Source organism: Ictidomys tridecemlineatus, chromosome 11 (genome assembly GCF_052094955.1).
Source record: "Ictidomys tridecemlineatus isolate mIctTri1 chromosome 11, mIctTri1.hap1, whole genome shotgun sequence".
Lineage (NCBI taxonomy): Eukaryota > Metazoa > Chordata > Mammalia > Rodentia > Sciuridae > Ictidomys > Ictidomys tridecemlineatus.
The window spans coordinates 125,938,736-125,966,727 of record NC_135487.1 but is presented as its reverse complement, the minus strand read 5'-3'; the positions used below and the strand labels follow the sequence as shown (position 1 = coordinate 125,966,727).

At 59.0% G+C, this 27,992-nt stretch overlaps 1 protein-coding gene across 2 annotated transcripts; it reads left to right on the top strand.

Moving 5' to 3' along the window:
- Positions 1 to 507: 507 nt before the first annotated feature.
- Ntrk1 (neurotrophic receptor tyrosine kinase 1) lies at positions 508 to 20,173 on the top strand. Of its 2 annotated transcripts, none has more exons than XM_005331407.4 (17): positions 508 to 800; positions 3,733 to 3,807; positions 4,029 to 4,100; positions 5,845 to 5,913; positions 7,871 to 8,022; positions 8,243 to 8,385; positions 10,995 to 11,127; positions 12,632 to 12,961; positions 13,312 to 13,329; positions 13,484 to 13,539; positions 13,789 to 13,891; positions 14,340 to 14,486; positions 14,837 to 14,967; positions 15,143 to 15,315; positions 17,978 to 18,218; positions 18,562 to 18,720; positions 19,805 to 20,173. In XM_005331407.4, the coding sequence occupies exons 1-17, from the start codon at positions 589 to 591 to the stop codon at positions 19,988 to 19,990; spliced, it is 2,400 nt and encodes a 799-aa protein (XP_005331464.2). In that variant the 5' UTR covers positions 508 to 588; the 3' UTR covers positions 19,991 to 20,173. The 2 variants fall into 2 exon arrangements, with proteins under 2 accessions (XP_005331464.2, XP_077883484.1); XM_078027358.1 differs by lacking the exon at positions 508 to 800 and adding an exon at positions 3,246 to 3,368.
- The last annotated feature ends 7,819 nt before the right edge of the window (positions 20,174 to 27,992 follow it).

Sequence of the window (27,992 nt, the reverse complement as noted above, 5' to 3'; positions counted from 1 at the left end):
GGCTGTTAGAGGCGATCAGTTCTTCCTCTGTCCCTTCTGTTCATGCCTAGGTTCTGCGTTTGGTCCTTTGGGGATCCTCTCCCTTTTCTTACTAGGGTTTAGAGAGTGTTTCACGTTTTTTCTCAACTGACGTGCACGGCGCCTTCAGGCAAGTGCGTCGTAGGGCGGGGGCTGCCTGGTGTGACCTGGGCTGCAACCTTTCCCCAGCTCGGTCTTCCTCCTCCCACATCTAAAAATGCTGCTGCTTTATACTCCGGGAGAAACAGCGCAGCACTTCCCACTCCCCCACCTCCAGAAGGCACTTCGAAGGCGTTCGGCGGCGGCCTCTCCACTGCTCCTGGAGATGGAGGTGTATTAGCGAAAGGACTGGCACCGGGGCCCCGAAAGGGGAGTCGGCAGAGTTGGGGGCTTCGGAAGGAGGGGCGGGGCTAGAGGTGGAGGGGCGGGGCGGGGCCGGGCGGGGGCCGCTGGCTCCGCCCTTTCCTGGCGGCTGGGTCTTTAACACCGCCCAGCGCACATGTCCAGGGAGGCCCTGTGGCTGGGAGCGCACGGACTGCCGCCCAGCCGAGCGAGGCGGACGCCGCCGCGATGCTGCGGGGCGGACCGCGCGGGCAGCTGGGCTGGCACCGCCAGGCTACGGGCCCGGGCAGCCTGCTGGCTTGGCTGATGCTGGCCTCCGCGGGCGCTGCCTCTTGCCCCGATGTCTGCTGCCGCTTTGGCCCCTCGGGGCTGCGCTGTTCCAAGGCTGGGACCCTCTATAGCCTCCGCCAACTGCCGACCGCCGAGAACCTGACAGAGCTGTGAGTGTCCGACCCGCGACAGGGCGCGGGGACAAGAGGGCATAGCCCTGCCCCGAGGGCGCGGACTCGCAGCCCGACTGCTGGGTCAGGTGGGGCGGGCGCGGCGAGGGTGGCACCGCGCAGCCTTTGGCGCTGCCCCGGCTTCCTCCACTGCTGCCGCTGCCCCTTCCCCTACTAGCCCCGCGGTCACTGTCTGGATGTTGACTAGAACTCAGGGCAGCCGAGTCGCTGACCTCGGGCAAAGGGAGGGGGGATCTCCGCAGCCCAGGTCTGAGAAGCTGAGCGGTCTAGAAGCCGCTTTCTGCAGCTCACCCAGGAACCCACGCTGTCCCCATAGAGGGTGGTAGTCAGCGACAGAGAACCCTTCAGTGTGGCACCTGCGCCCCTTTCCTAGGGAAAGCCATCCCTTTACTCCTCCTTGTCGTGACCAGCCAACCCCAGCTCTTCCCCCGACTTGGGAAAGCTGGAATTGGTGGGAGGTGGTGAGGAAATACACCTCTCCCCATTTCCACCATCCAGCGCCCCCAGGACCCCTCCATTTGGATGTGAGAAATGGGAACTCCCTCCTCTTCCTCCACTCTCCTCCACTCCCGTTTCCCTTTCACCCTTGTCTCCCTCTTTGGGTTAGGGAGACAGGGCTATTGCTGAAGGTTCTCCTACCTTCCAGGTCCAAACCTGGGAGGAATCTCTAGCATTCTGCTGTCTCCTGACATTGTGCAACAATCGGTTACAAAATACTTAAGCACTTTTTAGACCTAAGGAAGCATGCTGTAATAATTGCCCTAATGATACTCAAGCATTACCGGGTGACGGCTGGAAAATACTGGAGTATTCTGTGTGACTGGTGGAGCCAGCGAGACTTCTAGAAGAGGGCAGGAACTGCTAGAAAGCCCCTCTCCTGTGGTCTGGATGTAGAGGGTGGGCCAGCCTCCCTGGTCTCCTGCGTTGGACAGGCTGGAAGAAGTCCGAGGTGGGGGTATTGCTGTCTGGTAGTTACTTGAGCAGCCTGCAGTAATTGGCATCTTGTGGTAATTAACGGGAAGGTACTCAATATCTCTCTCTAATGGCCCTAGGGAGACCAGAGATGGCCTTGTCTTGGTCTAAGGCTAGGTTTCTGCCTGATAGGAAACCCATCCAGGCTGTCACCCCCAGTCCTGTCCAATCATCACTCAGGCCTCCAGTCTGACTGCCTGGGTGCTCTCGCTTCCCAATTTCTTTCCAACCCCCGAGTGAGTTCAACCCAGGGGTGAAGGGAATGGACAGGCCAGGGGCATGCAGAGTGGTGAGCTGAGCTGTCCCCTTGGGTGGGGCAGCAGTCAGATCGCCCCCACCCCCTCCTGCACAGCCCCCTCCCTCCTCCCTCACCCGTGGAGCTAACAAGGAGATAATGGACTCGAATAGACAGATTGATTATGAATCCAAATGAACGCGGCAGCTTTGAGCACGCTGACTGACAGCTTGCACAGCCCCTGGCCACCAGGCTGTGGGCTCCCTGGGTCCCTACGGCTGGGGACACTCTGGACAGGGGCTGGGGAGGGGTGAGCACACCAGGGAAGTGCCCTCCCTGGGAGTCACTAGAGGCTACTCGGCAGACCTCAGGGGCGGAGGACCTGATGTGGGGTGCTGTTGGGGCCAAGGCTGGCAGGGGGAGGAGGAGGGTTGGTGCTTACCTAAGGCAAGTCCCAGGACAGAGAGAGAGGGTTCTAAGAACTAGTGGTGAGTCAGGGGCCCCTGGTGTGTGTGGCAGTGGCAGGGGGTGGGGCGGCCGGGGATGGACATGTCACTGCAGGGTGGCTGAGTTCTCAGGAACTCTCTGGCGTGTCAGATCCAGAAGCCAGGCAGAGTCAGCCATCAGCCGTCACCCCAATGCCTTCCACTCTTCTTTCTTTCTTCTCCCCCCCCCCCCCCGTCTCTTTCTCTGGCTCTCTGCCTTTATCTATCCGTCTCTCTGACTCCCTTTTCTTATCTTTCTCCTTGCCTCCCCCCTCTCATCTCTTCCTGTACATTTCTTTTTCTGTGTCCCTGTTTCTCTCTGTTTTTCTTCCCTCCCTCCTACCCCCCATTCAGACTTCCCATCTTTCTTGTGCTGAGTGAGCCAGCCAGGCCCTCCTCCACCCCATGACTCCATCTCTGATTGCCCCTCTTCCCCTTCCCGGGTCCCTCCTGGGGCAGGAGGAGCCCAGGGGTCCCTGGCTGACAGCCTCTATGCCTCTTGGTTGTGAGAAAGAAAGCACTGGGGGAGGGAGCGAGGGCTGCTTCTGAAGTACGGGGAGGGGCCAAGGCTGTGAAGGGGCAGAGAGGGTGGGGTGTGCTGGTGCCGAGCCCACAGAGTGGCTCCGGAGCGGGCACGTTTGGGAACACACATTTGCATGCCCACGGGGCTTCCTCTGCACTGGGTGGGGCAGTGGCCATGATGAACCTGGGCCCTTTGTGGAAGGAAGCAAGGGTTTGAGCATGCCCCCCCCCCAGGTTGTGCCTGGCGGAAAAGCAGAGCACAAAGCTGAGAAGGAACTGGCCCAGGGTGTTTATGAGCGTGTGCCCGTGCATTCTCGCACGTGTGTGGGAGAGGTATATGGGAGCTTTGTCCGTGTGCTCCTATGTGAGGGTGCCTCTGTGTTCCTGCACACACGTGTGCAGTGTGAATTGTGTGAGCAGGAGCAGCTCCGTGCTTATGTTTATGCCCCTGCGAGTGTATATGTGTGCATGCTTGGGTGTGGGTATGGTGCAAAGGGAATGGGAGAGTGTGCACATGTGTGAGGGTGTGCATGTGTGTGTGTGTGTCACTTGTGAGGAGGTGTGTCTGAGCATCTGTATGCCCGGGTCTGTGTGCGAGTGGTGCACATGCATGCATGCACGTTATGGTGAGGGAGGTGGGTGGTCGTGGGAGCCCAGGTCTGGGCCTGACCCGTGACAGCCGACGTTCTCCCCACAGCTATGTGGAGAATCAGCAGCATCTACACAGCCTGGAGCTCGGTGACCTGCAGGGCCTGGGGCAGCTGCGCAACCTGTGAGGGGCTGAGGGCCGTCAGGGAGAGTTCAAGTGTCCGGAGGGACTGGGAGGACCCTTGAGTCTGAGGGCTGAAGGGTGGGACGGTCAGGAAGCCCAGGGGTCTGAGGGGTCCCGGGCAGCTGCGGACTAAGGGAGCTGAGGAGGGGGCGTGGGGGTCAGCCCTGGGGACTGGGATGGGCACCGAGTAGCTGTGGGCTGACCCTCCCCAACCTCTCCAGCACCATCGTGAAGAGTGGCCTCCGTTTTGTGGCGCCAGATGCCTTCCATCTGACTCCTCGGCTCAGTCGCCTGTGAGTGGACCCCGGGGTGGGCAGTAGCCGGTGGGGAGGACACCCAGCCTGGGGCTGCTAATGGACTTGGCCCTCCCTGGGGAGTTGTTCTGAGGAAGGCCCCAGCCTGGTCAGGGAAACTGTCTCCCCATCCCCCTGGGGCTGCTTCTCTACTTCTTGGCCTCATCCAGGACTTGGAAAGTCCTTCTTGCTGTCTCACTTCCATGCTTCATTCTTCAGAGACTCTTCCCATAGATGCCTGCCCAGTCTGTCTTTCCGGAGTTCAGTGACACACCAGCCTGAAGGGAGCAGGCTGTCTCCCACTGCCCTCCTGGTGGGAAGCCCTCGCCAACCCTGGACTAGCCTGGGGCCCTGGGTGTCAGATCTTCCACTTGTCCCCCTTCCTGTCCCTGGGCGTCACAGCTGCCTCTCCTGTAGAGGGCGGAGTGGGACGTACAGTAGGTAGAAGAGACCCTTGCAGTCCTTGGCAACTCCTCCGGGGGTTTTTGAGGATAGGAGCTCACGTCCTCCCCTCCCCAGGAACTGGCCAGAGCGGCTGCCCGGTGTGGAGCGTGCAGGGTCCTCTGCTGAGTCTAGTGAGCTTTTTTTGGTTCGTTTTTGGTTACTGGAAATTGAACCCAGGGCGCTCTACCACTGAGCCACATCCCCAGCCCTTCTTGTTTTCTTTTTATTCTGAGACAGGGTCTCACTAAGTTGTTGAGGCTGGCCTCGAGTTTCCATTCTCTAATCTCAGCCTCCTGAGTAGCCAGGATCCCAGGCAAGTGCCACCACGCCAACCCAGTTGGATCCAGTGACTGACCACAGCAACGACCACCACAACAAACGTGATGTCATGTCACTCACTGTGTCCTGGGATTTTTTTAACCTCAGTTAAAAATGTGTGCTCAACGTCATGTCACAATTCTTGTGTCCATGAATCATTCCAGCCAACCTGGTGGCAGAGATAGATGAGAATTCGGAGAATCAGAGGGGCTAAGTTTCTGGGTGGAGGTCACACAGCTGCTTTGCAGGATGGGGCTCACACCTAGTTCTTCCTGTGTCCAGAGTGGTAACGTTCCTGGTCCTTGTGTGATGGTGCCTCTCTGATCCAGCCCCACAAATTCTAGAATGAAGGGAGGGTCAGGGTGGGCCCCTCCTAGGAGGAGGCTCCCAGGAGCACCAGGCACGGAGCACTGGGGTCCCGTGTGGCCTGGATCAGGCCCCTTGCTGGGCTCCTTTCTTCATCTCTGTGGCTAGGCAGCTGCGGTCCTGGGTCCCTTCCTGCCCCATGTTCCTTAGCCCCTGGGGAGGAGCAGGAAAGAGGAGGGGAGAGGGACCTAAGGAAGTACTTTGAGACCCTGTCCTCCAGCCAGCAGGGGGCAGGGGGCTGCGGGAGCCTGGGTTCTGGCCTCCTCTGCAGTGGGGGAGTACAGATGGAGTCCCTTCCCCCAGCTGTGGCCTCAGCACCTCACCAGCTGGGGCCCAAGGTGGGGGAGGGGGACCGGCTGTTCCTCAGATCCCCTCCCTGGAGTCGGGGGAGGGGGTTGGGTGGGGTTAACCCTTGTTGTCCCAGGCAGAGAACTGGACTCAGAGAGCCTCACGGGCCCTGACCCCCTACCCTCACACTCCCCGGGGCTCCCTCCAGCTTCCTGGGCTGGGGGGGCGGAGCCCAGTGTCAGCCTCCTCCTCCCCTCCTCCCGCACTCTGGGTCAGAGTGAGGCCGCGGAGGGGTCTGGGGTCTGTCTCACCCTGTCAACTCCTGCAGGAATCTCTCCTTCAACGCCCTGGAGTCTCTGTCCTGGAAGACCCTGCAGGGCCTGTCCTTACAGGAACTGTGAGTGGGGGCCCCGGGCAAGGGACAGGGTGTGTGATGTGGGGGTCCGCAGTGATGGTATGTCCCCGTGTCTTCCAGGAAAGGGAGAGGGGGTGGGGATGCACGTGGGGGTGTCTCTTTGGGGCCATGTGTTTGTGAGCTGAATGGGGACTGGGCACCTGCCTGTCACTGCCCCCTGACCCCACCCTCCCATGGAGGACGACTTGTAGAAGGGTGGGGTGGGGGGCATGTGGAAAGCTGGCCTGGATGGCTGGTTCTCCGTGGGCCTGGGGTGGGCTCCTGGGCCTCGCTGAGGATCACAGGCACACCTGCCACATGCCCTGCACCCTGCCACATGCCCAGTACCCTACCACATGCCCTGCACACCTGCCACATGCCCGGCACCCTGCCTTCCACATGCCCAGTACCCTACCACATGCCCTGCACTCCTGCCACATGCCCTGCACCCTGCCACATGCCCAGTACCCTACCACATACCCTGCAAACCTGCCACATGCCCTGCACACCTGCCACATGCCCGGCACCCTGCCTGCCATATGCCCTGCACCCTGTCTGCCATATGCCCTGCCTCCTGCCACATGCCCTGCACCCTGCCACATGCCCTGCACACCTGCCACATGCCCTGCACCCTGCCACATGCCCTGCACACCTGCCACATGCCCTGCACCCTGCCACATGCCCTGCACCCTGCCACATGCCCTGCACCCTGCCACATGCCCAGTACCCTACCACATACCCTGCAAACCTGCCACATGCCCAGTACCCTACCACATGCCCTGCACTCCTGCCACATGCCCGGCACCCTGCCTTCCACATGCCCGGCACACCTGCCACATGCCCTGCACCCTGCCACATGCCCTGCACCCTGCCACATGCCCTGCACACCTGCCACATGCCCAGTACCCTACCACATGCCCAGCACCTTGCCACATGCCCAGCACCCTGCCACATGCCCAGTACCCTGCCACATGCCCTGCACCCTGACACATGCCCTGCACCCTGCCACATGCCCTACACACCTGCCACATGCCCTACACACCTGCCACATGCCCTACACACCTGCCACATGCCCTGCTCACCTGCCACATGCCCTGCACACCTGCCACATGCCCAGTACCCTACCACATGCCCAGCACCTTGCCACATGCCCAGTACCCTGCCACATGCCCTGCACCCTGCCACATGCCCTGCACCCTGACACATGCCCTGCACCCTGACACATGCCCTGCACCCTGCCACATGCCCTACACACCTGCCACATGCCCTACACACCTGCCACATGCCCAGTACCCTACCACATGCCCAGCACCTTGCCACATGCCCAGTACCCTGCCACATGCCCTGCACCCTGCCACATGCCCTGCACCCTGACACATGCCCAGTACCCTACCACATGCCCTACACTCCTGCCACATGCCCTGCACCTTGCCACATGCCCTGCACCCTGCCACATGCCCTGCACACCGTGCATGCTGTAGGGGTGAGGCAGCAGCAGACCATGATACTTGGTGGGCACATGAGCCCTTTGGGTCCCTTCAGGAAACCACACCCTTCCCTCCTTGTCACCATGCTGAGACCCTTGCCTGGCTTGTCACCTGGGAGCCCAGGTTCAGGGACCCCGTTAGTCTTTGACTTTCTGTATTTCTTTTTCTTTTCTTTCTTCAGTATTGGGCGCTGGAGATGAACCAGGGGTGCTGCACCCCGTGTTACATCCCCAGCCCTTTTACTTTTCATTCTGAGACAGGGTCTAAGTGGCCAAGACTGGCCTCTAACTGGCGGTCCTCCTGCCTCAGCCTCCCAAGGAGCCTTTCTTTCCTTATGGGGTCATGACCCCAGCCTGTCCGTGCCCCACTCTCCTTCACTTCTAGGCCCTCCTCCCTGTTGTCTGACTCGCTTCCTGTGGCTCCTGAGGCCCCTGCCGCCCCCTTCCCTGACTCTCGGTCCCTGTGCCCACCAGGGTTCTGTCGGGAAACCCTCTGCGCTGTTCCTGTGGCCTGCACTGGCTGCAGCGCTGGGAGGAGGAGGGGCTGGGCGGCCTGCGCGCTCAGAGGCTGCAGTGCTCTGGCCCCCGGGGGCAGCCCCTGGCCCTCGGCCACAACACCAGCTGCGGTAGGTGCTGGAGCTCCTGCCCATGTGGGGAAATAGGGCCACCTGCCTGGAGTGGGGGGGCTGAGGTGCTGTACAGGGCCCGGGGGACCAGGGGGACCAGTGTTGGCAGAAAGTGAAGGCTGGGAGGTTGCCTGGGCTCCAGGTGGGGGAGAAACACGCCTGGGGTGGGGTTCCAAGGCCACACCCACTCTAACACCCCTCCGGCATCCTGGGTGGCCAGGGGTGCCCACGCTCAAGGTCCAGATGCCCAATGCCTCGGTGGAAGTCGGGGACGATGTGTTGCTGCAGTGCCACGTGGAGGGACAGGGCCTTCAGCAGGCTGGCTGGATCCTCACGGAGCTGGAGGGGTCAGCCACGGTGACGGTGAGCAGCCCTCCACGTCCCCCCCGTCCAGGAGAGGCCCAGGCAGGACACAGGGAACCGAGACGGAGAGAGGCAGCCAAGGCCATCAGTAGCACATAGGTGACGAGGGACAGTTTAGACAGAGATGGCAGGCTGGCACTGTGGGGCCGCCCAGGGGACACAGAAAACCTCAGGTCACCTGCAGGGCGGGACCCCTCGCCTCCACCCCAGGGACTTGGGAGGCTCAGGTAGGAGGAACCCAAGTTGGAGGCCGACCGCGGCAACTGAGTGAGATCTTGAGCAACTCAGCTGGAGCCTGTCTCCAGGTGAAAAATAAAAAGGACTAGGGGTGTACCCCCGCGGTAAAGGCCCCAGGGTTCCATCCTCAGTATCAAAAAATAGAGAGAGAAAGAGGGGACACCTCAGGGCAGACGCTGGCCCAGCAGGGACCCCAAACTCTACTGGACCCAACAGAACTTAGAGCCCCTCTCTGGAAACACAGTGTGGCTTGAAAGAGGGGTTCACAGCTCGTGTGTTGGCGCTCGGAGGGAACCCACAGACACCCCTCGTTCACTGCCTCTCTGGATAAGGCCACCGTGGCCCGGTGGGTGTCCATGTGCACATGTCTTCCTTTGGTCCTGCACCAGGGGAGGCTCTAGGGGGTCTTTGGTCTCCTCGTGGAGACTCGGGAAGCATCGTTTTGGGTGTGTGTTGAACCTATCCGTGAAGGAGACCCAGGTCTGTTTCCAGCTCTCTCACTAATTGCTTCTTAGAGTGTCTTTCAGAAAAAAAAATCCCGTCATCTGCCTGCACTTTCATTTCCTTATCTGTACTGCGAGGACCTGGACATGATGGCCTCCTGATGTCCTGTCTGCCCCCGGGGCATCCTCTGGCCTCTTTTTTATCCAGATACGTTTCTGGGCACCCTCCCAGGCCTTGCCTTGTGTCCTTAAACTGGCCATCGGCAGCTGAGAGCAGCCACAGGGACCAGAGGCCCTGTTTCCAAGGCTCTGACAACAGGTTGTGCCCACCTATCTGGCCCCATCTGGGGGAAAAAGTGGACTCACAGGGACATGGTGTGGGCCGTGGGACTGGGGGCGTGATGCTCAGTTTGGAGGCCCTTGCTTTGGGAGAGGAGTCCACCCTGGAAATGCTGGAAGCCCCTGGACCGTGCAGAAGGGAGAGTCTGGAGCCTGGAGCAGGGCGTCCAGGCACCGTGGGAGGAGTGAGTAAGGGTCAGGGCAGAGCCACGGTCAGCCACGCCCATGCACAGACACCTTACAGCAGCTCTTCGCTTCGGGAAACTTCAGCAAATTTTTTACTTCCTCTTTGGAAAATTTACGTGTTTGCTAACCCCTGTGCTTCCTGAGACTTTCTCTGGAAAAGCCACATCCTACTTGGTTACCTGGGGGCCAGGGGGAAGAGGCAGGGAGGGCAGGGCTTCCCCCGAGGTAGGAAACCTCGTCCACTTTTGTGCAATTTCCAGATAAATGAGATTTGCCCACCACCTCACCGATTTTCATCATTCTTTGGAAAATAACTTTTAAAACATCAAGAGATGATTTCATCCATCTTGTCAGTTTACAAAACATACACAAAACCCCGTGGTGCAGCGAGATGAAGAATTGTCTTTGGTTTAGGTCTCAAAACGACGTGGCGTGGTTTCCTAGGAAGAGAATTTGAACCTGATTCAAAAATTATTTTTGGACTGAGGTTTGGACCCAGGATGCTTTCCCACTGAGCTTCACGCCCCCATCCTTTAAAATCGTTTATTTTATTTTATTTTGAGACAGGGTCTTGCTAAGTTGCATGGCCGGCCTTCATCTTGTGATCTTTCTGCCTCAACCTTCCTGTCCTGGCTCTGAGTCAATCTTTTTTTTTTCTTTTTGAGTACTGGTGATAGAACCCAGGGGTGCTTAGCCACTGAGCCACATCCCCAACCCTTTTTAAAATATTTTATTTAGAGACAGGATCTCCCTGAGTTGCTTAGGGCCTCACTAAGTTGCTGAGGCTGGCTTTGGACTCACGATCCTCCTGCCTCAGCCTCCTGAGCCACTGGGATACAGGAAGGCCCCACTGTGCCCAGCTCTGATCCAATCTTTAGATGATAATTCAGAATCAAGTCTTCGGGCCTCTCTAGCCTCACTTGGGTCTTCACCTGCCAAAGGAGGAGCGCTGGCAGGGTGTGTGACTTCCGCTTCTGAGCAGTACTGTGAGCAGTACCTTCCCCGGGCCCGAGACTGAGTCTGGGGGAACTGTGTGTACAACACTTAGGTGTCCCTAGGTGCTGAGGTTCTACTTGGTGCCCTCGTGAGCCCTGTAGGAATGTGGTATTCAGGTCACCTGTCCAGCTGCCCGGATGGTCACGTTAGCTTTGCTTTGAGGTATCTGGTGCCTATTTGGGGTTATTGGTTATGTTTCACATTCCTCAGATCATGACAGAAGTGATCTGAGAGACAGTCTGTGAACAGGTTGGAAAGGGGAGGCCGTTCCCTGTTATGTCCTCCCATCCCCCTTCCTCCCCCCCCCCCCGTAGCCCTCCTCTCCTTTCCCTTTGGACCCCCCAAAAGACATCCGCTCCAACCCCCTAGAGCTGAAGCCTTCCTGGTTTCCCCTCTTCCCTGATCCAGAAATCTGGGGATCTGCCATCCCTGGGGCTGACCCTCGCCAATGTCACCAGTGACCTGAACAGGAAGAATGTGACGTGTTGGGCAGAGAATGATGTGGGCCGGGCTGAGGTCTCTGTCCAGGTCAACGTCTCCTGTGAGTCCCCCGGACGGTCTCTGCACCTTCCCCCACTCGATTCTTCTTCCTGAAAAGGGGAGGAGGGGGTTGAGGGCAGGACGGGGTGTGTCTGGCAGCTGTTCCTACCCAGCTGTTTCCAGATGCCCATGAAAACCCGATCCTGCGGGGCTCATCAAGGCCACAGGGATGAGATGGATTTCTTTCTGGCCCTCTGCCGGAGCCTCGTACCTGAGGCCTTCCACACCAGCTGCCTGACTCTCCCTCGGCTCTGAAGCACTTCTCCGTCCCAGCCCTTCCAAGGCCTTTGCCCCGCACACTAGCTTTATTATTTTATTGCGTTTTGAATTCAGGATTTTATTCTAGGTTTGGAATGGCCACTTTAAAATCGGTGCAAATAAAAATTGGTGCAGAGACTCTCGTAGTGCCCTGCATTGAACTTCCAGCTGGGGTCAACATTCGCTACACGCTGAATTTTGTGGGTAGAACAAGTTAGGCGTTGGAGCTTCAGTCAAAGGAACCTCAAAATTGGGAGAGCTGCACCCTAGTTTTAAAAGAGGGACCCTCCTCTCCTGAGTTCCTCTTTAGGCATGTTACCCACTGTCTCTAAATCTGCTGACAAATTATCTTAAATCGCCTACTTCATATCACCTTTTTTTTTTTTTTGGTACCTGGGTTGAACCCAGGGCCACTCACCACTGAGCCACATCCCCAGCCTTATTTTGTATTTTATTTAGAGACAGGGTCTCCTGAGTTGCTTAGGGCCTTGCTAAGTTTCTGAGGCTGGTTTTGAACTCTCGATCCTCCTGACTCAGCCTCTGGAGTTGCTGGGATTACAGTCGGGCACCACCACCGCATCCGGCACCTTTTTTCTTTTACTGTGAAAAATACCTGGACATGTGCACAAAACACACGCGCTTTAAACATTAATGAACCTTACCAGCCCTTCTGAGCACCTCCCCTTCTCTCCCCAGCACCAACCTCATCCTTCCCCATACCCATCCTGATTTTTTCCAAAATCATTTTTGGCCAGGCATGGTGGGGGTAATCCCAGCTACTTGGGAGGCTGAGACCGAAGGATCCTAAGTTTGAGGCCAATCTGGGCAATTTACTGAGACTCTTATCTCACAATCTAAACATTTTTTTTTTTTTTTTAATAAAAGGGCTATGGTTGTGGCTCAGTGATAAAGTGACCCTGGATCCAATCCCCAGTGCCACCAAAAAACAAAAGAAAAAACAAGAAAGACTCCTGGTTCATTTGCCACTAGCTGGTCCCCTCTCTAGGGCTGTTATTTATTTTGGGCCTGCTGCTAAGTTCTTTGAGCCTCTGAATTTTGCATGCCTGCTGCCAGGTTGATTTAAGATTTAGTGTCAACTTCTCCTAAACATCGTGGCTCCTTGGGACTATCTCAGACCTTCTTATCTGGTTTTTCCACCCTCTGAGTTCTGCACGCCCGCCCTTGAACTTGTCCGGGACACCTCCCTCCGCTGTCCCCTGATTCTCGCGTTGCTCTCCGGCCCACAGTCCCGGCCAGTGTGCAGCTGGCCACCGCGGTGGAGATGCACCACTGGTGCATCCCCTTCTCAGTGGACGGGCAGCCCGCGCCGTCCCTGCGCTGGCTCTTCAATGGCTCCGTGCTCAACGAGACCAGCTTCATCTTCACCGAGTTCCTGGAGCCCGCCCTGGCCAACGAGACCGTGCGGCACGGCTGCCTGCGCCTCAACCAGCCCACCCACGTCAACAACGGCAACTACACGCTGCTGGCCACCAATCCCTACGGCCAGGCCGCCGACTACGTCATGGCTGCCTTCATGGACAACCCTTTCGAGTTCAACCCCGAGGACCCCATCCCTGGTGTGAGAACCACCCTGCCCCTGCCCCTGCCCCTGCCCCGGGCTCCATTTGGTCGTGCCCTGGGAGGGCGGGTCCCCTTCCTGCCATGACCCCTGACCCCAGAGGTTAAAGTGCGTGGTCCTGGACAGAAGGGAGCAGTGTCCAGCTCTGGGCTGGCCTCCTTGCCCCAAGCCAGGATTCGGACCCACTGAAGAGAACCACGGCCCGGGGCATCCAGAGCCCGGCTGGAGGAGGGCCAGCTGCCCCATCCCCTGCCACCCCCACCCCACGAAGGGGTGAGTCCCCCAGGGGCAGGGGCTCACGGCTGTCCCCCTCCATCTGACTGCTGTCTCTCCTCCCTCCTGCCGCAGTCTCCTTCTCCCCAGTGGGTGAGTAGCCCAGGCTGGAAAGCAGCTTGTGTCTGGTCCCTGGAACTGAGGCTGGGCCAGAGGGCACCTGGTCCCTGAGAGGGCAGCTGGGGCGGGGGCGGGTAGAGCAGACACAGCATGTGCCAAGGCCCACCTTCCTGCCCTGTCCCCACAGACACTAACAGCACCTCCAAGGACCCAGTGGAGAAGAAGGATGAAACGCCTTTTGGGGTGAGCACGGGAAGCGGGAGCTTGGGCAGGGCTTGGGAGTGGAGGCTGGCTGGAGGCAGGTGGAGGCTGGGCGGAGGCTGTCTGCTTGCCGTCTCTGGGCAGAGCAGGGAGCTCTGGTCAGCTCCTCAGCCAGGCCAGGGTCCCCATAGAACAGGAAAAGGTCTGGGGGCCTGGCTCCGGGCTCCTCGGCAGGACGGAGGGACGGCTTTCTGGGGGGGCTCTGAGGGTGCCCCTGGATGAACCCCCCAGGTCTCGGTGGCCGTGGGCCTGGCCGTCTTCGCCTGCCTCTTCCTTTCCGCGCTGCTCCTCGTGCTCAACAAATGCGGACGGAGAAACAAGTTTGGGATCAACCGTGAGTGGGAAGCTGTCTGTCTGTCTGTCCGTCTGTCCATCCTCCTGGCTTTACTTCCTACTGGCTCTCCTGACCCTCCATCGCGGGGTGTGGGGGTGTACACTGGAGTTTTAGGGTGTGCGTGTCCTCCGCTGGTGCGGGTGGCTTCGGGGGTAGCAGCTGCTAATTGGTGGCTGGACTGGAGTCAAACACTAAGTGGGTCTGCGAGGCCTGGGCTCCGCGAGGGGAGCAGCGGGGGAGTTGGCCGGTCCCCATGAGGCCTGGGGCTGGACAGGAGCCAGACGGAGAGAGGCCTGGTGCCTCCCCGTCCCCCTGCCTGCTCTGCTCCCTGGCCCTCCTCCCCTGTCCCTGCAAGTTGTGGGACAGGGTGGCCTGGCACTCACCATGTGAGGCTCAGGGTGGGTGCCTGCACGGGGACCTCCTCTGTGTGACGGTGTCTCCTCTCTAGGCCCTGCGGTGCTGGCTCCAGAGGATGGGCTGGCCATGTCTCTGCATTTCATGACACTCAGTGGCAGCTCTCTGTCCCCTACTGATGGCAAAGGCTCCGGGCTCCAGGGCCACGTCATTGAGAATCCACAATACTTCAGTGATGCTTGTAAGGGGCTCTGCTGGGTCAGGGGCGAGTGTGCGTGCGTGTGTGTGTGTGTGTGTGTGTGTGTGTGTGTCTCGCACACCCAGGCCTGACCGGTCCACCCCTTCCCCCTTCCTGCAGTCGGGAATGTCCCCACTGCAGCATACCTTCCTTAGGTGGGACAGCCTGTCTCCCAGCCACGGCCCACACCTGTGGGCAGGTGCTGACCCCCGCGATGCCATGGGGCTGGTGAAGGAGTAAAGCTGGATCTCAGTCCCCGCCCACCCCTTGCCCGGCATGTGTGACAGCACATCACCCTCCTAGGCTGTCCCGCCCTGTCCCTGGGGCTCACCTGACCCTGCAAGCCCTTCTAGGTGTCCACCACATCAAGCGCCGGGACATCGTGCTCAAGTGGGAGCTGGGCGAGGGTGCCTTTGGGAAGGTCTTCCTGGCCGAGTGCCACAGCCTGCTGCCCGAGCAGGACAAGATGCTGGTGGCTGTCAAGGTGAGCCCTGGCCGTGGGGCCTGCCGGCCTGGCGCCCACCTTCTGGAGGACCACCAGGACAGGGCGCTCTGGCCGGGGTGGGACGCCTGGTCCGACATGGCTCAGGACTGAAGGTGGGTGGGCTGCGCTGGCTGTAGACATGAGGCCCCAGTGCTGTCCCCGCTCCTGACCGCAGGCGCTGAAGGAGGTGTCCGAGAGTGCCCGGCAGGACTTCCAGCGTGAGGCGGAGCTGCTGACCATGCTGCAGCACCAGCACATCGTGCGCTTCTTCGGGGTCTGCACCGAGGGCCGGCCCCTGCTCATGGTCTTCGAGTACATGCGGCACGGGGACCTCAACCGCTTCCTCCGGTGCGAGCACCTGGCCGCGGTGCTGGTCCCCAGCCCCTGGCTCTGAGCCCCGTTGTCCCTTCCCTACAGGCGCGTCCCTGCTTGACTGTTGGACTGAAGAGGACACCAGGCAGGGTTTGGAGGGCACAGTTGGTGGAGGAAGCAGGGAGAAGGTGGTAGAGGCAGGCATGGCCCGTGAGGAGGACACTGTAATAGGGGGTTTGCGCTAGTAGAAGCCATGGGCCCCACTGTAGGAGGGGTGGACGCTGTGTGTGTGTGTGTGTGTGTGTGTGTGTGTGGCATGTGGAGGCCAGGCCCGTGGGAGGTGCTGTGGAGATGACCACAGTCTTAACAAACATGGACCAGGTACTTTCTGAGTCCCAGGCCCTAGGTTACCTACTTTACAGTTCATCCTTACTGTGGCTCTATGTGCCTGAACATGAATACCAACTTTTTTTTTTTTTTTGTACCAGGGATTGAATCCAAGCAATTTAACCACTGAGCCACATCCCTGGCCCCTTTTTACTTATTATTATTATTTTTTGAGACAGGGTCTCGTTAAATTGTTTAGGGCCTCACTAAGTTGCGGAGGCTGGCTTTGAACTTGCGATCCTCCTGTCTCAGCCTCTGCAGTCTCTGGGATTATAGGCGTGTGCATGAAGCCCAGCTCCCCAGCCGTTTTCATTTTTTAGTTTGAGACAGGGTCTTGCTAAATTGCTGAGGCTGACCTTGAACTTGTGATCCTCCTGGGTCAGCCTCTGGAGTTGCTGGGATTACAGGTGCGCACCACCGTGCCTGTCCTGAACATGTGTATCTTGTACAACGCTATAAATATGTGTTTATCTTTCATAGTCTCTAAGCATGTTCGGCGATTGTTACTTGAAGAAAGTTCTGCAAGATTTATTTTTTTGGCTTTAGACAGAATAACCCCATATGTTTGCTTATTTGTGCTGGTCATTTTAAGGAATGTGCCTGAGCTGGGTGCGGTGGCACCTCCCTTTAATCCCAGCAACTCAGAAGACTGACGCAGGAGGCCAGCCTGCACAATTTAGTGAGACTCTCAGGAACTTAGCGAGACCCTGTCATGATTTAAGGGGCTGGGATGTCGCTCAGTGATAGCGCACCCCTAGGTTTGGTCCATAGTACCCAGTTGGCGGAGGGTGTGTGGGTCTGTTTCACAGATAAGGGAGCCAGAGTGACTTTCTCAAGGACATACAGGTAGTGAATGGTCCCAGGAGGATGAGACCCCAGACAGAACCCCTGCTCCCAGCTCCTAGCTGTGACAATCACCTGTTCCCTTAGTCCCTGGGAGGATGGGGCAGGGTTAGTGAGGCAGAGGGTCAGGGTGTGTAATCAGCTGCCCCTCAGTCTCTGAGCCTTCTTCGCCAAGGCTCTCTCTGATCTCACCGTCCCCACCAGGGGGAGGGACAATACAGGGCTCCAGTTCTGCATGAGAAAGGTCAGGTTGACTGTCCAGCTGATGGTTGTGCCTTGGTCCCCAAGCATCCCTCTGGGAACGAAGGGTCATTTCTGCAGTCAGGCTGTGAAGCTCAGCTAGGGAAAGCCCCGGATGAGTCCATCTTCTTAGTCACTTGACAAGGTGCAGGCACAGTGCTAGTCTCCAGGGATGCAGGGAAATGTACCAAGTGGGGCTGAGGCTGCGGGAGCCGCTTCCAATACTGCGTGAACTCTGGGAGAGCAGAGCAGGCCTCCTGAACCCTCTAGAAGAGTCTGGAAGGCTGTCCCTAGGAGGGACCACCTGTCCCTTTCTCCTCTGGGCCTCTGTCTGCACATTCCCTTTGCCGGGTTCACTGGACCTCCCTCCCAGTCACCTCGCCCTCACCTGTCTCAGCCCCCTTTGAATGGCTGCCCATGTGTCTTGGTCAGGACTGGCCATCAGTTTAGATGTCCCTCTGTCCCTGACTTCTTCCCCTCCCCTGCTGCCCATCAAGTGGCCCCCACACTGCCCTGCAGAGACCTGGGCTCCGGAGCCTTAACAAATACCTGGAATTAATGTGGAGGGTCAAGGTGGCCAGTAGGGGAGGGCCATGCTGGGAAGGGAGTCAGTGGAGGGGAAGGTTCCAGAGGGATGTTGGGGAGTAGAGATGAGTGACCAGGACTGACCAGGATTGGGAAAGCGGACGCCTTGAAGGGCGTCCTGGAGACCTTGAGAAGGAAGGAAAATCCCATGGAGACAGGTGGACGTGGAGGGCAGGACCAAGGGGGACCCCAGGTGTCAGGCCCAGAGCCTGGGAGGAGGAGGAGGCTCCTTCCATCAGGCAGGGGCAGGCTGCGGGGAGGAAATGGAGCTCAGCCTGGCACGGGCGGGGACCACGGTGCCTGGGCAAGAGAGGGAGGGGCCAGTGGGCAGCTGGAGCTCCCAGGGGCTCCACAGGGGCCAGTGGGCAGCTGGGGGCGGAGCTGAGCTCACAGGGGCTTCCCGAGAGGGAGGCCCGGATGTGGGGAACGTGGGGCTCTTTCTGGCAGAAGTCCCGGGGTGGGCGCACCTGTTTGGAACTCCCCCATTCCAACACCCCACAGCTGCTTCTCTGTCCTCCCCTTTCTCCATTTCTGCTCCCCGTCCCCCATCCCCCTGCTCCACACTCGGCTCTCGGGGAACCCCTGTTCCCAGGCTCCTCAGGGTTCTGTCCCAGCCGGTCCCTCTTCCTTCCCCCTTTCTCAGGTCCCACGGGCCTGATGCCAAGCTGCTTGCTGGCGGCGAGGACGTGGCTCCAGGTCCCCTGGGCCTTGGGCAGCTGCTGGCCATCGCTAGCCAGGTGGCCGCAGGGATGGTGTACCTGGCCAGTTTGCATTTCGTGCACCGGGACCTGGCCACGCGCAACTGCCTGGTGGGTCAGGGCCTGGTGGTCAAGATCGGGGACTTCGGCATGAGCAGAGACATCTACAGCACGGATTATTACCGAGTAAGGGTCCTCCATCCCCGGGCCTTCCTGCAGCCTCCAAACCGAGCCCCCGGACCCAAAGCCCCCTAAGACCTGCCCTGGTGGTCCGCCTGCCCCTTCCTCTGGGGTCTGAGACTCTGGCTTCTTAATTTGGATCCTCTCCTACCTCCTCGGCCCCAGTGGAGGAGGGTCTGGCTCCTTGCTCTCCCGGACGGACGAGCCAGCACCGATGGCCTTCCCTCTTAGCTGGGGGTCCCCTGAGCCCCCGTCTCCAGAGCCCCCCCCCCCCCCCCCGCTGTTGGTCTTTAATGATGGACGGGCCCCGCGGGCGCCCCCTGGCGGTAACGCGGCCGCTCGCCGGCAGGTGGGAGGCCGCACCATGCTGCCCATCCGCTGGATGCCGCCCGAGAGCATCCTCTACCGCAAGTTCACTACCGAGAGCGACGTGTGGAGCTTCGGGGTGGTCCTCTGGGAGATCTTCACCTACGGCAAGCAGCCCTGGTACCAGCTGTCCAACACCGAGGTCAGCGCGCCCGCCCGGCCACCCCCTCCCTTCTGTCCTCCTGCCCCCTGCCGGTGGCTGCACCCTGCACCCTTCAGGGACCCCTCCTCTCCATCCCGCCCAGTTCTCTTCCTCGCCCAGTCCTTCCTCCTCTTACAGCCCAAGTCCAGGTTCAGCTGGTTCCTCGAGGAATCGCCAGACACCTCTCCATGGAGTCTGGACCCCGCGATCCTTAGCTGAAATTTATAGTGGGCCCTTTATAGTGGGGAGGGAGAGGCATGGGCGAGAGGACCTGACCCCTGCAGCAGGAAGACTGGAGGTTAGATTCTCAGAAGGACAGTCCTGCCTCCTCCCCCAGTCCTCCAGGCTGGCCACAGCCAGAACAGGCCCCAGGTGTTCTGTCTCCCAGAGCAGTTTCCGCCCCCTCCTTGGCTCACAGCTGTCAGTTTCCATTTCTCCTCCTAATGCAGTCTGCTCCCTGGAGGCTGTGGGGTGGGGGAGAGGGTTATAGATTTTAATTTTCTCAAGCACTGAGAGAAGGAATGGAATTATTGCTGCCCATAGCCCAAGTCCTCTAATGGGGAGGAGGGGAGAGTGGGGAAGAGGCTCCAGGCCCCTTCTCCAACCATCTCCCTGCGACCGTCTCTCCTTCTTTGGATGTCTCAGCTGTCTAGTAGTCCTTCGCGGCAGTTTCTTTTTAGAGGAACTAGGTTACCCCTCAAATGGAGACATGTTACCCACAGATTGGAGAAGGAAGTGAGGGTTGCCTTTTACTTTACTTTTAAGGCCTTTAACTGCAATTCTGCTTGATTTTCTTTTCCCCCTCTGGGGCTGAGAGCCAGGGGACCCCCCTCTTTTCGGCCTCCCACATTAAGCGGATGGACTTCTCAGACCTCCCAGCCCCTCCCCTTCCTCAGCCCACCTGGCAGGTCTGAGTCCAGCCTTTGGAAGGGTCCCACCCAGGCTTCCCAGAGTCCCCCTTGCAGTGTCAGACGGGACTCCCGGGGTCACCGTGTACCCATGGGGCCCAGGCACGGGTGGCGGGGCAGGGCTGGCCTCGTGGCCCTGCCCGCCCTGCAGTCCTCTGTCTCTCCGGTGGCTCCAGGCGATCGAGTGCATCACGCAGGGCCGGGAGCTGGAGCGGCCGCGAGCCTGTCCCCCCGAGGTCTATGCCATCATGCGTGGCTGCTGGCAGCGGGAGCCCCAGCACCGCCACAGCATCAAGGACGTGCACGCCCGGCTGCAAGCCCTGGCCCAGGCGCCACCTGTCTACCTGGACGTCCTGGGCTAGGGCCGTCCAGGGCCGGCGGTGAGAGCCGAGCGTCGGGCCTGCCACGGCCACCCCCAGCCCCAGCTGCCCCGGGGGATCTCCAGCATCTAGCTCTCCCTCAGCATGCAGGAGGGCGGCCGGGCTGGGGAGGGGGACGTCCCCTTCTGTGCGTTCTGTCACAGCAATTATATTTATTACCCCCTGGTCGCGTCTCCTGCCAGTTCTTGGGACGACGTCGCTCCGGGAGAGGGGCGCTGGGCCTCAGGTAGGGGTTTGGCCCTGGGGTCTCCCCTCAGCTGCCCGCCCCTGAGGTCACCTAGTGGTGAGGCGACCTCACCAGGCCTGTGGACCCTGACTGCCCGCCTCTGTCTGCTTCGTGTTCCCAAGGCCGGGGTGTGCAGCGGGAGGGATGGCAGTCAGATGTTCTGGTGGACAGGCTGGAAGCAGTGGTGGGCGAGTTTTCTTTGGGCTGGCGTGGCCCGGGACGCGAATGGTGCACGTGTGTCCACGCACAGTTAAGGACAGGTGAAGAGCCGGCCCCCGCCTCCTGTGTCTTCCCTTGTCACTCTTCCTGGCTCTAAATGTTTTGAGGCAACACTTCGAGGCCAGGGGCTTGCAAGACGGCTGCTCCGTAAGGACAGAGCCGTCTCCCTGTCCACTCTGCCCGGGGGAATAGGTGGGGTCCCCTTCCTCTCTGCCTCCTGGAACCCTTAACTGAGTGGCCTGAGGCTTCTGGCTCACTGAGGTCCCCCAGCCCACTGGGTCAGGGGACCGAGCCCTGCCTCCGCGTTTCCCACGCCCAGAGCTCCCGCTGAGCCAGGGAGAAGCAGAGCCCCACCCCCAGCCCATCACTTCCAATCACCTGCTGACCACTGCAATAACGCACACTCCCGCGGCTCCTCGGGGCTAATGGTGGCTGTCTCATGTCCCTGGTGCACCCCCACCTCCCCGCCGGGCCCTGGTGATTCAATCTGGGCCTTATCACCTCGAGGCCCAGCCCAGCGGTGTGTCTGCCTCCTGTCCAGGCTGGTTATGGCTAATGGAAGTCTGACCCAGGGCAGCAGCTGATTGATGGAGGCAGGGGTCCTGTCCTGGTCCCTAAGGGCGAAGTTCACCAGCAACTCTCCTCTCCTGCTCTGTGGTGGGCAGGACTGGTGCTCACCACCCCTGCGGGGGACGGCGTGGGAACATGGCTGGGGAGTGAGGTAGGAGGCTGGGGGATCCAATCCAACAGGTGAGCCCAGGGACAGAGGCAGAGAGAGTCTATGCAGGGACGGGGACGGGACCTACAAACAGGAGGCTGGGAGAGACTAGAGGAGCAGATATGAAGACAGAGACATACTAACAGAGAAAGAAAGGGAGGGGAGGGAGACAGAGACACATGAGGAAGAGACAGAGGGCCAGAGTGGTGCTGTGCAAAGTCCCAGGAGGGAGTAGCAAGAGGATCTGAGACCTCCAGACAGACTCACGGACTCTTCTGGAGTTTCCCTCTCAGCCACACTCACTGCCAGTGACCTTTGAACTTCTCCCCAGAAGAAAGGAGGGAGAGGCCCAGACTGGTGGGCTCTATAGAAGGGGACATGCAGGTGCTGAGCAGGATGGGAGCTAGCCATGAGGTGGCAGAAGGGACCTGCCAGGACGTAGGAGGCATTTCTAAGGTGTCAGGGGCTCTTGGGCCACAGCCACAGGCCAGAAGCCTCAGGCCACTCAATTAAGGGTTCCAGGAGGCAGAGAGCAAGGGGACCCCACCTATTCCCCCGGGCAGAGTGGACAGGGAGACGGCTCTGTCCTTACGGAGCAGCCGTGTTGCTGGAAGAGCTTAGTAGGTGGGTGAGGGGCGAGGGTCTCTGGAGGTCCCCAGGGAGCTGCAGGGCTTTCTAGGTCCCCACGGAGGGGTCCCCACACAGGAGCTGAAGCTTCCAGGCCGACCCCTCGGGCAAGTGGGGCCCAGGGACTTGTGCTGGGGGCAAGGAGGGGTCTGTCCCCAGGTCATCCGCTGGTGACCTGAAAGCCCCCACTCCCTCCCCTTCACTGAGGGACATATAGGTGCACCCAGTGACCAGCACCCTGACCTACCACGGCGACCCGACACTCCTGTGCACACACAACCCGACACTCATGTGCGCACACGCGCACACACACACACACACAGCACCCCTCCCCGCGGCTGCTGGACTCCATTGTCATTAACGGTGCCCCCAAGCCCCCTGTGGCCCTGGCCCCTCCCTGTTAATTACCTCCGGGCTGTGCCAAGCCCATTAGCTGCCCCCCACCTCCCCCAGGGCCCAGCGCCAGCTGAGATGGATGGCTGCAGGGGGATCGATGGAATGGGACCCTAAGGACCCCCTGCGGGGCTGGGACCAGGACGGCAACCTGGGGCTGTGGGGACTGGACACCTGGGTCCCCAGACCTGGCCGGGGCCCCTCCCGCCGCCCTCCTCAGAGCCGGCTGCTTGGTGGGGAACGGGCTCAGAGGGTGGGGAGGTGGGCCTCAGGAGGGTTCAGGTGGAAGAGGCGGACTCCCTGGCCACCCTCCGCCCTCCGCCAGCCTCTCTCTTTGGAGAGAAAGAGTCAGGGTGCAGAAACCAGAGGGCTCCCCAGGGCCCCCAGAATGGGGATCTTTAAAGACCTCAGGGTCCAAGCCCCAGAGACCTCTAGCCTCCCTCCCCAGCCTCTGCCTCCTTCCGGTCCTATCTCTCAGCTGACTACCTACCTACTCAGCCTCCAAAAAGGCGGCAGGTGGGCCTGGGGGAGGATGCCAGGCTGGGTCCCCTGGACCCTCGGGCTGAAGGGACGTCCCAGAGAGAATTCCCGACGGCACAGGCCCTGGGCTATCTAAAAGCCATTTGGAGAGGGGGACCTGGGGCCCCTCACTGCAGGCTGATCTGCCGGGCAATCTGGGCATCCCCTCGGGGGGCAGAGGTGGGGGCAGAGGTGGCTCCATTGCTCCAACCATTGTCCCCGATTGTCTTTCTGGGTCACCCGTCATCAAAGACCTCAAAGGTCTCCACTAGTATTGATCTGGGGATGGGAAATGCTCTCCCAAGACTTTCCATCCCTCATCCCCATGGCTTCTCTTTCTGGAGTGCCAGGAAGTTCTCCTTGCAGTCTAGCCTCACATTTCCCACTTGGATCTGAAGGGGTTACTCGGCTCTAGGCCAGCCCCCTGCAGGTCTCAGCTGCCTGGGGCCTGTCTGTGGTCAGGGCTAATGTAGGCCAGAGTTGGAGGACAAGAGGAGGGGATAAAGTTATTAGTGCCTTCATCTTTGAGGGATATCGATTGCAGGTCTCGGAGCTCCCTTGGTCTTATAATGGGGCACACGGGGTGTGGGGAGGAGCACAGAGAACTCTCCCGGAGCCCCCCACCCCTATCCCCCCCAGGCTCCGCTCGTCCACCAGCCCCAACTTCCCATCACCAGGCAGAGTCCCCTCCGCGGACACCTAGATGTCCTGGGACACTCACCGGCCCCTTTGGATGGAATGTTCTGGATCCTGTGTGGGTGGGCCTGGTGGTGAGGTGGCCTTGGGCGCGTGGGGCTGGTTTGAGTTGTGGGTGGCCCTCCCTGGGAGGAGGTCTGTCTGGTCCTGTCTCTGGGTCAGTGCACATTCCTGTCCCCAACCTGAGGCGGGCAGGGAGGGAGGCCTGGGGAGGGCCCGCGGACCTGGCTGTCCAGCTTCCTCACACGCCCCCCCCCCCGGGGGTTTAGAGGTCCTCAGCTGCGGTGACCTCCTCCAGGGGGGGATGGAGCTCAGCCGCAGAAGACGCAGAAGACGGAGGGTGACAGTCCCCGGAGCAGAGGCCGATGGCAGAGGCGTGGGTGTGGGGTGGTGGGAGGAGAAGGCAGAGTCCCTCCGGCCGTCCCCTCATTTCCGTCCTTCCTTCCTTCCTCCTGGTGGCTCCTCTGGGCCGGGCTCAGGGTCTGGTTCTTTTGCCCCAGAGGAGCTGGCTTCCCCTCCGCTGCGCTGGGAAGAGGTGATTGATGGCGGGGAGGCAGGAGGCCAGAGTTCAGGGCTGGTGTCGGTATTCATCAGCAGGGTCCCCAGCCAGGGCTCGGATTCAGCCGGGGCCCTGTGTGTGTGTGCAGGGAGTGGGGGACACCGAGGACCAGGAGTCCTCCCCACAGTGCTCCCCAACACCCCTCCTGCCCCTGCCCCAATTTCTCTGGAAGTCCCTCCTGCTGTGTCCTGCGCCTTTGGGGGGGGGCCAGATCCTCAAGTCCAAGTCCTCCCCGGTGTGGGGGTGGGGCAGGCCACCCCCTCCCCCAAGCCCCTTCCTGCGGGCCACGGGGCGGGCGAGCACATTAGGTGAGTCCCGGGCTGTGGGCCCAGCTAATTGCCTCTCAGCCTTCCCCTCATCGCCAGGGCGGCCCCCCACGAGCTCCATTAGCCCCCCTCCCCTGATAGCCCCTAAATCAGCCCCAATTATTCACAGGAGTGGGGGGGTCTGGATTGAACTGTGATTACAGCGAGAGCAGAGGGGGAGGGGACGGGAACCTGAGTGCCAGGCCGGCTGGCGGGCAGAGGGCGAGCGGGGAGGCCGGGCCAGGGCCTGTGGGCAGGTCCAGACCAGGGACCACCCAGGGGCAGGGGCCTGGGAGCCTGAAATGGCAGGCCAGTGTGGGGGGGGGGCAGCTAGGGGCGCTGGTTGTACTGCTGGGACCTCGCAGGGTGAGGGAGGGGATCAGACGGGCCTGGCCCCGGGAGCGGTTCCACCTCCCCATCATCAGCAGCAGCAGCATGGCCTGCCAGGACCACAGCCCCTTCTCAAGACCACAGTCATCTTTTAAAACCTAAGTTGGACTGTGTCCCTGCTCTTCTCAGACCCCTGCAAGGGCTCCCCATCGCACACAGAGCAGAATCTAACAGGCTCACGAGGGTCTCAGAGGCCTGGCAGGGCCCCCACCCCCGACCCTTACACCTCAGTCTGTAATGTCTGCCAGGGGCTCCTCCCTACACCCTGCAAAGTCCCCATCGCTCTCCTGCCAACAGCACATTGGGTGAGTCCCAGGCTGGGGGCACGTGCTCTGGCCTCGGGGCAGCTGTGTTTGCTGTTCCATCTGCCTGGGATGCTTTTCCTCTGAAATCTTCGACTCTCCACCTCTCCTCCTTTAGGTTTTCACCTGGAGGTACCTTTTCTGTAAGAACTTCTGTGAACATCTGCCCAGAACTACAACCTGGTATTCCCTGTCCCCTTCCATTCCCTCTCTCTTCTTTTTTGGAACTGGGATTGAACCCAGGGGTGCTTTACCACTGAGTCACATCCCCAGTCCTTTTAATTTTTTACAGGATCTCATTAGGTCACTGAGGCTGGCCTCAAACTTGAGATCCTCCTGCCTTAGCCTCCCAAATCTCTGGGAGGCATATACCACTGTGCCCAACTGTTTTTCTCTATTTTTGGTGATAGTACTTTTTATCATCTTATATATAATTACAATTTTACTGATTTAGTTTCTTTGTCATCCCTTCACTACCACCCCACTAGAATCTAAGTATCATTAAAACAAAACAAAACCATGTAGTGGACTGAACCCAGGGCATCACACATGCTAAGCAAGTGCTCTACCCCTGAGCCACACCGCCAGTCCTAGACAGAAACTTTGTCTTTTTTCTTTTTTAACAGCTGTTGTTCCAAAGCCTAAACATCGTAGGCGCTCAATAAATCTTTATTCAGTGAATGAGTGAACAATTCCCTTTTCTCTGGATCAGTCTGTTAGTTCCTTCAGGGCAGGGAACTTTAAATCACTGACTAAATAAGTCACTAGGTATAAAGTTTTTAGAAGCTGGGCTTAGTGGCACATGCCTACCATCCCAGCTAGTTGGAGAGGAGGCAGGAGGATCAGGAGCTCCAGGCCAGCCCCAGCAATTTACAAGACCCTGTCTCAAAATAAAAAATAAGAAACAAGGGCTAGACATGTAGCTCCCTTAGACGGACCCCTGGGCTCAGTGCCCCCAAGGGAAGGGCTTAGACTCCTGCCTAGTAATCAGTTCATTCATTCAGCCTAGTTGCTAGCAATGTCGTCAGCACCACCACTTTCTCTGTGTCCTGGGCACTAGGTCAACACAAAAGGGTGGGGACCTTGGGCCCCTTCCGCCTTCCTGGGGGACCTCGGGAAGGTTAGCCATAGGGGTGGGCCTTGGAGGCAGGGCTGGGGTGCACCAGTCACCCTGGGTCCCTTAAGGTTGACTTAGCATTTCATTTGTGTCAAGGTCTGGGAGCACAGAGATGCCTGCTGCCGGGTCCCATCCTTGAAGAGCTCCAGAGCCCCGTGGGGGTGGGGCCAGCGTTAGCTTGGCATCAGCTGGAGTGGGAGGCCAGGCTGTCAGAGAATGGGCGTGGAGCTGAATGACGGAGGGTGAGAATATGGAGCCAGGTGCAGGAGGGAAAAGGTGCACGCTCCTCTGCTCTGGGCTTCAGCCTCCTCATTGGCTCCTCAGGGCTGGATGAGGTGACTTTCAGGCCCCTCGGGCTTCAACAGGCTGAAATTCTATGATCTTTGGCCTCCAGCCTTTGAGCTGTGCGCTGGTTTCTGCTGCCCCCTGCTGGAGATTCTTGGTAGCACTGAAGTCGCGAAAAGCAACCTTGAAGCTTTGTCTTTCTTCCTTTTCTTCCCCCAAACCATCAGCACCCAAGGGTCCCATGCAATCCCCGGCTCCCACACACCTCCCACCCCTTTAAGTAACAACTAAACAAGAGTGCTCGTCTCTCAAGTGGAAATTGCCCAGAAAAAGATATTTTCAGTGAATATTATAGGCGAAGGATCTGAAACTAGAACACGTAAAAAATTCAAAACTGTCATGACCCAGGAATCTCGTTCCTGAGCATCCTCCGAGATAAACGAAAACGTGTCCACACGAGAGTTGCATACCACTGTTAATTGTGGTCCTGAGCTGGAAAAGAGCCAGAGCTGACGACTGGAGTAAAGATAAAGATATATCCACATAATAGATTACTGCCCACGGTAAAGAACAATGAGCTACCCATGCATGTTCCCAATCCCAGCAATTTGGGAAGCTGAGGCAGGAGGTTCACAAGTTTTGGGCCAGCCTCAGCAATTTAGTAAGACCCTATCTCAAAATGAAAATAAAAGGGTGGGGGATGTAGTTCAGTGCTTGAGCACCCCTGGGTTCCATCTCAGTACTCCTGAAGGGGGGGATGATGAGCTCTTGAACACTTTATGGTAAGTGAAAGGAGGCAGACAGAAGTGAGCACACTCTGTATGATCCCACTTATGTGGAAATTCCAGAAAAAACGCATCTCAACTGGCAGAAAGCAGATCAGGGATTTCACAGGACTTGGGCTCAGGGTGAGGGGGACGGGTGAAGTCTGGGTGGAGGCGGGAATTGTTCTCAGTGCTTTTATTGGGACGGTGCTTACACACAGGAACATATTTGCCCAGCTCACTGACTATTGTGCTGAGACGAGCCACGAGGACCAATACTATACAATCCGCATATCTGTGCGGCCAGAGTAGTCAGGTTCAGAGGGGAGAGCTGTGGCAGAGGGGCAGGGGAGGGAGAGCCGGGAGGCAGTGTTCAATGTGTGGAGTTTCAGGGTCAGATGATGAAAAAGTTCTGGAAATAGATAGGACTGGTGCTTGCACTCAATGCCACTTAAAAAGAGTTAAAATGGGGCCGGGGCTGGGGCTTAGTGGCAGAGCACTTGCCTAGCATGCATGAGGAGCTGGGTTCGATTCCCAGCACCATATAAAAATGAATAAATTAAAGATACTGTGTCCAACTACACTGAAGTCCCGAAAAGCAACTAAAAAAATAAAAAATAACAGTTAAAGTGACAAACTTCATATTATGTACATTTACCACAATGAAAAAAATCTTAAAATAAAAACCTTTATCAGACTGTATACTTTAAGTGTGTGTGTGTGTGTGTGTGTGTGTGTGTGTGTGTGTTACTGGGCACTGAACCTTGAACCCATCCTGAGCCGGTGTCACTGAGTTGCCACACTGTACTTGAATTTGTGGTTGTCGTGTGGTGCGTCTCTCTGGCAGCCTGGGTGTGCCGCGCT